The following is an 11354-nucleotide window of genomic DNA, read 5'->3' on the forward strand; positions in this document are numbered from 1 at the left end:
ATTTACAAAGACACAACAATTAAAATTTCTTGGCTCATTGTTACTTTCAGTTTCTTTTATTTTTCTAGCATGTCCAATCTGCAAACAAAACTGCTTTTAAATTCTCAAGACAGGCCTATGGTGTGTTTTTTTTTTCGGAGAAAAAAAAACATCTTATGGGTTAAACGATCAATAACTCCAATTTCTTCTGTCTGCAGATGGCAGGTTACACAATATGCCCCGTTCTGTTGGAGCAGATGTCAACGGCTCAATGGCTCCGCTGACCGGCGAACGCAAGTCCTCTGCCCCCATCCACTCCAGCCAACCTGTCCTCTTCACCTTTGATGTGCCTGTGCGCCACACACACCATGGCTCCCTGTCCAACAGTGCACCCCAGGACTACCTCCTCCTCCACCAGTGCATGAGCAGGAAGACAGAGAGTGCACGGTAAATGTCACGACCCTCAGGCGTCCTGTGGCAGGTTTCCTGTTATCCGTTAATGCAGGTCAACATACAGGTTTACGACGCTTCCTCAGTTTAGAAGCCCCTAAGGGTTACAACTACTGTTACGGGGGGGGTTATCCAACTGCTTTGTGAGTATGTCTGAGTGTGATAAAGCATTGTGGAAATATTATAATGTACATTTTACAAGTGTGATTGAGGAAATGCTCATTTTTAATAATGATATGAAATTGAAGTGAATTTTCTAAACAGAACACAGTCTGAAATAAGTAATAGATAATATTAAAGACATGTTTCAATGAGTGAGGCAGCCTAAATCCAGAAACCTAAGGAAATCTATAAACACCCAAGGTTTTTGCTAGTTACTCAAATTTTTAGGATTTATAAATTTTCTAACACCGAATATGCAGTTATATTTTTGCAATATTGATAATTATTTGAAGATATGAAATAAAGGTATTTCATCACAACAATACAAAAATCTTGTAAATCCGATATTGCCATAAATCAGACGTGATTATACAATTAGTTGAGCAATCATTTAAACAATAAAACAACAAAATACACGTTTAGTTAAGAGGTGTGAATACTTGTTGAGTAAGTGTTATACTATTACACTTTATACTATACTAAAGTATAGGGGCATGCATGCCTGTCTTGGCTATATGCTGAGCGGGAGAACAAAAGGACCAAGTGTTTATGTTAAATGCACTCCATTGACATTCCCCCCGCCTCCAGCTGCCATCATGCCTGCTTCCAAGAATCAAAAGGCAGCTTTAATAATGATGCCATTCAGCAGATAGCCGGCACAGTAGATGATCAATGAGGTTGAGGCTGTGATTTATCACTCCTATAGGTTTAGACTTGCACAGGGTAGAACTGCCCTCTCAGCCACACGATTTGCACATAAATCCGCTGTGTTGGACCTGTGTGAAAGTAACCCAGGAAATCAAAGCTCACAATCCATCTCATCAGCTTTATGCAGATATTTCTGTCACTCCCTCACCAGCTTCTGCTCCGTGGGTCTGCTAATTAAGACAGGCATCTGGTGGCGGGGTATGATTCATGTCAGAATGAATATCCACTGGTGTGATGACCAATGGTATGAATTAATCTATGTAAAAAGCCCCCATGCAGCCGCAGTGATGGAAGGCAGTGGGATGAACAAAATTATTGATTGATGATTGAAATCCTGAGGAAACGAAAGGAGAATATGATGAAGCACAGCCTGCCATCTGACATGAGAATAAAAAAAAAAAGAGAGTCAGAGAGAGCAAAATGTTTTGTCCATGTTAATTACATTACTTTGATGCATTATTCATTTAAATGTGTTACATTTATAATCAAGATTGAACGTTGAACATTAGAAACCCGCGGTGTAGCGAACACATCTGCATACATCTCAAGAGAGATTAGTACAGACATAAAGAAACGACTCATTGAGGGTATCATATCTTTGCATAGGCCGACTAAGTCGGACGATTGCTCAGCTAACTGGCTGGAAATGTCTAAGCTGTAGGTTTTCTCTGGTTGGCACTCAAGGTCAAGCCCTACAAAGGAGCCAGAATAAATGAGGCATGTCCCTAGGGTGTCTAACCTGAGGCTTGAGGCTGAGAAAATGTGGGAAAGTCTATAAGATGGATGCCCTCTCTCTGTCAACATGCAGAAAACATGCAACTTTTTTTTTTTTAAATAAGAAAACTAAAAAGAATACTAAGATTGAATGTGTATGCTATAGCTGCATGGAGGTGCTCAGGCACTGATGATAAGTTGTGTTGTTTTAATTTGAAATTGTGCTGAGTCCTAAAGTGCTACAGTGCCATCTAGTGGCTATACGGGTTATTACTACTTAAAAGATGGTGATGGTAGATGTAGATGGTGTAGTAGATGGTGTAGTGCTAGTGAGTTGTTTGTGCCTACATGAGTTTCTACACTTCAAGCTGTTGTGAGAAAAATTGTGTATAAATTAATTTGCCCACGCTTCTGTGAATGAGATTACCTTGGTCATATCCAACATCGGATTCAGTACTGGTCGTTATTAGTCTCAGTTATGGAGACAGTGGCACAAATGAGTATAGATACTGTATTATTTACATTTATATACATTTACATTTATATATGTGTGCTGTATTTTTATTGGACCAGGACTCTGAAGTATATTATATATTATTACATTGGAATTGCATTAAATGCTACTGTAAAAAGAGATGGTTGTCAACCATTTGCCATAGGCTGGCACTGGAGTAAAAGACAGGGGAGCATTTAGGCACTGTGGAACATTTGGACAACAAAGATTCATGTGTGTAATATGTGTATGTCTTTGTCCATGTTGCAGGAGTGCCAGTTTCTCCCAGGCCACACGAAGCAATCTGTTTGTGGGGAGCGACTCTGCGGTGCAGAAACTCTCCCATGGCTTTTCCCACTGTCTGAATGGCATGGGTGCTCAGTTGCACGGCTTCTACAGCCTGCCCAAGCCAGGAAAACACCAGTTACCGGGGCACGATGACTCCTCCCAGGAGGCCTGTTACGTGCTTCCCCGGGGATACAGCGTTGAGGCACCGGCTCACAGCGGGCTCGGTGAGCCGGAGCTGGAGGACGAGGAGATTTACACCTTCAAAACGCCCTGCAATGCGCTCGCCACCATGCACAGCAACGAACGTCCAACTGACAATTACGACCTTCCCACGCCGCCTGGCTCCTTCTACCAGATCCCCCGGACGTTTGATAAGAATCACAATGCCTTGACACCCTCCAGCTCTGAGTCGTCCTGCGCTCCTCCTCCCAGGCCCCCTAAACCCAGCCAAGGGTCAGAGGGGCAGTGGGGGAGTCCCCAATCAGTAGGGAGCCAGAACGGAGAGGTGACGCCTGCAGTGTCGGTTATTCCACGCAGGAATACTCTCCCTGCTGTCGAGAACATCAGGCTGCACAGAGGTAGACTAAATGCAATTTTCTTAAACCTATTATACACCGTTTTCAGGTTCATGCTTGTATTTTGTGTATGTTTACATGCTTTAATGTACAAAAAACACTTAATTTTTCCTCATACTGCCCGTGGCTGCTTCACCTGTATCCACCTGAAACGTTCTGTTTGAGCACTGTCTCTTTAAAAGCCCCCACCCAAAAGAGCCCAGTCTGCCCTGATTGGTCAGCGTCTCCGGCTGTAATGGTTATTACAGTATATAGCAAGACTTAAAGGAATACACCACCGTTTGTTGAAATAGGGCTTATCACGGTCTACCCTGGCTGTAGATCGGTGGGCCAAGGCATTTTTTGTCTCAGTGCAAGTAATTATGTTTTTTTGTCTTTCGTTGGCTCACTTTTACTCACAACATGCTAACCGGCAACATAGGATTCCATTCACTACGCTAAGCTAAACCGGACTAAAACAATGCATGCACAAAAGATGTGATGGCCTACCTATCTACAGCTAGGGGAGACCGTTATAAGCCTATTTCAACAAACATGGTGGCATATCCCTTTTTAATACTGTGAAAAAATCACCAATCTAAACCAATTATTACACAACCGGGCACGTCCAATCAGGAATGTCACCTGCATTTAAGGTGAAATTAACAACTTTCCCTGGCGCTAGCATGTAGCTACATAGTTAGCAGTGGATTGTAATGAGGTATAGCAGCATGTTCTTCCATCAACAGCCGCAGATAAAGGCTTCGAAACCAAATACTACACAACTGGACATGTTACAGCATGAATGTGATCTGAAATTGGGGAGAAGTTAACAAATCTACAACCAAGGTTGCAGCTTTCCCTGGCGTTAGCAGGTAGCTACATGTGGCAGGGTATGTAACGTAAACACTGCAGTAGCGTGCCTGCCTGGAGCAGATGACCATATATACAAACCCGGCTCGATATGACATCATACAGACCTGAGTGTTAAAAAAACTGTTGACACCGGAGCGCTCAGAACAGTGGGAAATCTGAGGTTTTTACTCACAGGGATTTCTTTTAAATACTTTTACCTCCTTATTTGTAGCTTTGGCCACGTTTAATATGTACATCCAACATTGTAACAAATTTAGATATGACAATACAGATATGACAATAGGTCTCCTTTAAACACAATCTCAGTTGACTTATAGAGATCTTTTGAAATCACACATTTGACCCGTTTCCTGTTTTCAAATGCAAGTCTGCCTTGATCAGTCGGTTCTCTTGTGGTATCGCAGTGACTTTGCGCTTCCTCTTCCTCCCCCTCTTTCGCTCACTCCTTCCCTCTTCTCCAATGTCTCATTTTACTGATATAGTAACGCTAGCAGCTGAGCAGAAACAAACGGGCCAGTCTAGCAGACACTGTTCTGTTGAGACGCTAATGAAATTCAAGCCATACAGCCTGCTCCAGAATGCCTCGTTCCAGGCCGATAAGCAATGGAAAAAACACACGAGCAGACACGATGCATGGCCTCTTATTATGCTGTGTTCTCTGCTTCGCCAAGCCCATGCTCAGGCCTTGTATAGCCAGAGACAACAATTGACCTGTGACCCTTGTTAGTGAGGTAGAGTACAGGCTGTTCACACACCTGTGCTGCAAAGACTAATTATAACCCAGTGAAGCATTTAATGAAATGTCACTTGTGTTCTGTTAGTTTCATTAAAACATAGAGTTTTCTCCTTGGAATGTCTGGCAATCTTTTTTTCTACATTGGCCTATTTTTTTGCGTTGTACAGTTTCACTTGAGGAGCACTTTTTTTCCTTTTAAGAGTTTAAGGCAGTGGTAAATATTGATTTCTCTCCTCGCCTCTCTCCCCAGGCTCCTCCTTTGAAACTAACAGCCATCACCGTCCCATCCACTTCAACAGCTCAGGCCAGTCTGTGGAGTCTGTCAATGATGGGTTCAGCTCTTACCTGGTGAGTCACTCTCTCCCTTCAACTGCACTCTCTCCTCAGACAGACGCTGTTAGTGCGAAATCGTAAACTGTAGGGATAGAAAATGCATTTCTACTATAGTTACTCCAATTGAGTGTTGCCGCTTTCCTGCAATATTGAGCCCGGGGAGTTTAAGAGAGTCGTGTGCCATCTGTCTCTTTTGACACCAGAGAACCAAAGCGCCTCTGACTCGCTCAGACAGCGGCAACTCAGATGACAACTATGTGCCCATGAATCCTGGCTCCTCGCCGCGCAGCGCTGCCCAGGCTGACAGTCCTAAGAATATCTACATCCCTATGAGCCCTGGGCCGCATCACTTTGATTTCCCAGGATTCTCTGCAACATTACCTGCCCGTAAGGGGAGCAGCGCCTCCCTGTGTCACCGGCCCAGCCGCCTCAGTGATGTCACACCGCCACCCATCAACCGCAACCTCAAACCTAACAGGAAATGTGAGTTTTTGACAGCAAAGTTCTAAAAGTGTGGGTTTTCTTGCTTCTTAAAGAAACACGCCGACTTATTGTGAATTTAGCTTATTCACCGTATCCCCCAGAGTTAGATAAGTCCATACATACCCTTCTCATCTCCGTGCGTGTTGTAAGGCTGTCTGAAGGTTCCAGCAGCATCAGGCCAGCACAGAACATGCAGGTGAATGGTTCCAGTAATCCTACTGCTCCGAATAAGTGACAAAATAACACCATTTGTGATTTGTAGAGTCACAGCGTGTACAAAAAACAACGTAACATGAGACACAGCCGTCTTCTAACTGTAAACAAACCGGGAACTGTATTCTCAGGCGGAAGAATATAGTACTTGAATGATTTGCTTTGCAGCAAGTCTCTTTGAGAATATAGTTCCCGGTTTGTTTACTGTTAGAAGACGGCTGTGTCTCATGTTACGTTGTTTTTTGTACACCCTGTGACTTTACAAATCACAACATGTAAATAGGAACATGTTGGCGTTATTTTGTCACAATTCGGAGCAGTAGGATTACTGGAACCATTCACCTGCAGGTTCTGTGCTAGGCTAAGCAACCAGTGGAGCCGTCAGACAGCGTTACAACACGCATGGAGATGAGAAGGGTATGTATGGCGTGTTCCTTTAATCGCCATCTTTGGCATCAAATCAACCCTAGTCTCGCATTGCCAGACCTATCTCAACAGCGCTGTGGAGTCGGGGCTGGCTACACCAAACAAACATTCCAGCATAGGAGAAAAAAACGCTCTGGGTCGTTTCATTTCTTTAAACCAATCACAATCGTCAATGCCTTGTTGCACAATCCAAATGTTCTTCCAAACTTGTCAGTATCAGCAATAGCAAGCTACAGCTTGCTAGCTCAACGTTTGTTTTAACGCAATTACACAGCGGCAACAAACATCAAACGAACATTGTCCTGGAAATGATCTGTCGATTGAGACCAACTCGGCTCCAATATCTGCATCGTTAATTGTTTTTACAAATACGAGACAATGGTTTTTGTTTGACACTGTCTGCTTTTGTTTTCCACAGCGAAGCCAACACCTCTTGATTTGAAGAACAATGGGATCATTGATGAGCTGCCATTTAAGAGCCCGGTCACCATGTCCTGGACACGCCCCATGTGAGTCTCATATCAGTCATCCAAGCTAGGATACCCAAGGCCACGCACGCACGCACACACACACACACACACACACACACACACACACACACACACACACACAGAGTTTGATGGCACAGATTGGTTCTGTATTTGGTTTCTGCCTGAGGTCAGAAGGTGGAAGCACTCACAGTCCTGTCTGCTTTCTTCAGGCCTGCAATGAACTCAATGTCCTCCCAGCATTGTCGCCCCATCTCTACACAAAGCATCACCAGCACCGACTCTGCAGACAGTGAGGAGAATTATGTGGCTATGGTGAGTCCCAGTAGCTGGAGGGGAGATCAGGAGAAGCACGTTGTGTTCTTTGTTGTAATGATTCACTTGTTTTGCGTGCTCCGCTTCCTCGCTGCACCCTGTGCGAGTGAAAACCTCCCTCTTGTCCCCCATTAGCAGAACCCAGCGTCTACCTCGCCAGCCGTGAGCGGTACCAGCAGCCCGGCCTCTAGGAAGTGTGGCAACGTGGACTACCTAGCGCTGGACTTCCAGCCTGGGTCACCCAGCCCACACAGAAAAGTATGAAGAAGATTTTGTAGACCTAATTTAACAGTAGGGATGTAACAACGCATCATGGATCTGTTAATTGGGGCCTCCAAATTATTGTAAAAATTTGAACGTTTTTTCAAAAATTGAAATCTCCTAACATGAATCCAACAATTAGCAAATATAAATCCCTACTGATGATAGGCTTACTGGCCTATAAGGTAGTCACTAAGATAGCTATCCACTGGTACAGTTTATTCTAAGGATTCACTGTGCCACATGTATGTTTAATATTAAAAGATGATTTCTAAAATAATGCTAACAATTATTATTTTAATAGCTTAGTATTCTATGCACTAAAAAGGCTTTAGGCTGCCCTACACTTTATTGTAGGCCCAGTTTATTATGCAAATTCATTTTCATTGTTATTTAAGATATAATACAATTTCAGTTGCACTTTTGATAAGATTACACCTCTGTTGTTTTGCACAGTTTATATAAATAAGGGAATATTTTTCATTTAATTTCAATATTTTTCAGTCACTGCAGCTCATCATATTAAAATAATCATTAGAAAACCCATTGTGAACTCGTGAGTTGAGCGTATTGTTGCATCCCTATTTAACAGCATTTGGTCTTATTTGTACCACAGTGCAGTCTGCCCTCAGGCCAGAATCTCACTCCTGCCTTGTTTATCATCCCACAGCCCTCTACATCCTCTGTGACGTCTGATGAGAAGGTGGACTACGTGCAAGTGGACAAGGAGAAGACCCAGGCCCTGCAAAGCACCATGCAAGAGTGGACCGATGTGCGCCAGTCTACTGAACCTGCCAAGGGGGTCAAGTCCTGACACTGACCTGTACAGAACAATGACCGAAAAAAATCAACACAATCCCAACCTTAAGTCAAGCATCTCTAGTATCATGTCTCTATCATTCCTATGAATACCGGTTGGGCTTGTTGAAGACTGAAATATTTGGACAAAAAGCCATAACCTATCCTTATGAATGTTCTCTGTGATGATTTTTACTGCAATGCACTGCTAACATGCAGGATATCAGGCCATACAGGTGAAGCGCCCTGCCAAAGCTCTTCACGCAGACTGTTAGTCTATGGACAAATGATAACGTGTATGAAAATATCATCCTTACTCATCAAATCCGTCCTTTAGAAATTAAGTGTTTCGTCAAAGCTGTCCCGCCCACCCTCTCTGCAACAGTCAAACATTTTGCATCTAGCAGGTCATTTACCCAATTGCTGCCGTTTGAAGAGCAGCAGAAGCTAACTTGTGGTCGATAACCATATTAATATACTGTAAGAGTATGCTTACTGGTCTCAGGAATGCCAAGATGCAATCCAATTTTGGCATGCAGGCAGACTCTCTCCTTTCACTTCAATCTATCATTTGTGCTGAGTCTTGCAGAAGCAGTGAAGAGATTATTTTCACTGCGGGCAATCATTTAAGCTTAGCAGTGCATGTCTGGTATAAGGGGGATGGGGGTGTGGGGGGGAATACAGCCTTACAAATACGTGCAGGCCCGTGTCAGAAGCCCTAATGATAACTGTACTTGGCTGTTGCCTCGGTTTTCATTTAAGTATGAGACCAAACCAGCTGTCAGGCTGGATGGCAGACCAATTATTTCAATGCAGGTACAAAGTCAGTAACGTCTTAATGTACAGAATAAAGAGAGCAAGACCGCGGAGAAGAAGAAGCATCTTGTAGCTTTGTAGGTTTGACTTTGGTGGTCAATTCGCTTCAGGTAATATTCTAATACATTTCATTGTAAATGTGCACTGACTAAGAAAATGATTTGAGTTGAAGGAAGTAAAAATAAAGCAGGAGAAGTAGTTTCCAAGGAGTTCAGATATCCCCTCTCTCTTTTTGTTTCTCTCTCTCTCTCTCTCTCTCTCTCTCTCTCTCTCTCTCTCTCTCTCTCTCTCTCTCTCTATCTATCTATCTCTCTCTCTCTCTCTCTAGAGACCGTAAATACAAGCTAAGTAGAAGGAGAATAGCGTATTTATGTTTTCCTGGAATTCAACCATTCACCGATGTCTGTCTTTGATATGCCACACACTACAGCTATGTCTCTGAAGAGTAATTGTCACCTGTATGTAAATTATTAATAGAATGACATATTTGCAGCACATCTTGTCGACTGTTTGATGCACTTGTCTGAGACAAAAAGTGCACTACAGTAATGTAACATTGTGCTTTTCTTGCAAAGGCAACCTGCCACGATGAAGATTCGCCAGTGATCACTTACGGTCACTTACAAACAGTTTAGGAAAGAATGTTTACTTCATTTCCTAAACTCTTTCATTTGTTTTAATTTGCCTTATATTTTCATTTCAGTTGTAGACTGTAAATTTTGCCTTGGAGAAATTGAATTATTCACAATATTATTCAAGCGAGAGCCATATTGTATTTAGGACAACTGAACGATCAGTTTCAACTTAAGTCCAGTATTTCATTGTGGGCTGGAACCACTGGAGGGTCAATACCTATTTGATCTTTCTATGAATAGCGTGGCCATGCAGTGCTAGGTGGTATTATTGATTATTTCATTAGGATTTTCTTCTTAATGTTTTTCTACTATTTTTACTGCTTTTTGTATTCTTTTTATCATTATTTTTTACTGATACATGTAAGCGAGTGATAAGCATAAGGACGGGGTCAGGCTAAATGAAGCTAATTTTTTTTTTTTTTTTTTTTTTTTTTTTTTATTCCCAAAGTGAATTTTATGATCTATACATGAAACGGGGAGGCAGGCAATTTGAGTTGCACTGGCAAAGAAATCCCCCCGGTGAACTGTGATTCACAAAGAGCGGGAGGAAAGAAAAGACTGAAGAAAAAGCCTGTCTCCCTGTCAGCCTCTGAAGTGAAATGGATGTGTAATTTATTATCTAGAGATACGCGTTGTAAGCAGAAGAGCTGTGTATGTGTTGTGGTAGATTGTGACTTGTAGTATGTTAAATGACAGCCTGACTGGGCCAGATTGAAAACCCTGCTCAGATCTACTGTCAGACTGTCACTGGGTTGACGTACTGTACTAGTAGAGATCGTTTTTTTAACCACTGTTTATTGCTACTACTGTAAAGCATTTGCAGATTGCTTGTGTGTTAATTTATTAATTTATTATGCATTTTGCAGTTGATAATTGTAAAAAAAAACAAAGAAAAACAAACAAACGACAACAACCAAACAAGGAAACCTTCCCCCTACTAACGTTAATGTATGCAAACTGTCTTGATTTTGTGAAGCAATATGACAAACGATGCCAGTGTGATGGTAATGTGGTACAGTTCATTTGGGATACTCGAGAATACAAGACTTTGTTATTCCTGTAAGGTAGACTTAAACGGTGGACATAGAATAAATCAAGAAGTGAAAGTTTGGCGTTAGGGTCCTCTTTAAATATATACCCAAAACAGCAGCCACTGTGCCATTACTCATTACCCATCCACCCATTCTTAACCCTTGTGTTGTCCTTTCAAAGTTGTGTTTTCAAAGTTTTTTATATTGGAAATATGGGCTTCTTTAGGGCTGGGCGATATGGAGAAAATTAAATATCACAATATTTTTGACCAAATACCTCGATATCGATACCGCAACGATATTGTAGTGTTGACTATTGGTGCTTTCACAAAATATTTACACAATAAGACTTTTGATAAATAATCATCAGTAATGTGGATATAATGACTAAGTGGGTAAAGGCAAATAATAGAACAGTTACAACAGTCTGGTAAGTTCAGAAAAAGACATACTGTAACTTTACTGTAATGCGGACTTTAAAACCAGGAAAAGACAACACTTATGCCATATTACGATATTATGATATCCAAAATCTAAGACTATTACGATATCGATGTATCGATGTATTGCCCAGCTCTAGGTTTCTTTCAACTAA

General features: G+C 42.1%; 1 protein-coding gene across 2 annotated transcripts in view; it reads left to right on the forward strand.

Moving 5' to 3' along the window:
* Positions 1-10979, forward strand: part of gab2 (GRB2-associated binding protein 2) — a 54147-nt gene extending 43168 nt beyond the window's left edge. Inside the window, exons 3-10 of one of the 2 annotated variants that reach the window (XM_028573207.1) lie at positions 198-426; positions 2777-3372; positions 5211-5308; positions 5497-5776; positions 6834-6924; positions 7116-7218; positions 7354-7476; positions 8150-10979. In XM_028573207.1, the coding sequence (XP_028429008.1) occupies positions 198-426; positions 2777-3372; positions 5211-5308; positions 5497-5776; positions 6834-6924; positions 7116-7218; positions 7354-7476; positions 8150-8293 (1664 nt within the window). In that variant the 3' untranslated portion in view covers positions 8294-10979. The remainder of the gene's footprint in view (positions 1-197; positions 427-2776; positions 3373-5210; positions 5309-5496; positions 5777-6833; positions 6925-7115; positions 7219-7353; positions 7477-8149) is intronic. The other variant, XM_028573208.1, reaches the window with a different exon arrangement.
* Positions 10980-11354: the final 375 nt, after the last annotated feature.

This window comes from Perca flavescens, chromosome 3 (genome assembly GCF_004354835.1).
Source record: "Perca flavescens isolate YP-PL-M2 chromosome 3, PFLA_1.0, whole genome shotgun sequence".
In the NCBI taxonomy this organism is placed as follows: domain Eukaryota; kingdom Metazoa; phylum Chordata; class Actinopteri; order Perciformes; family Percidae; genus Perca; species Perca flavescens.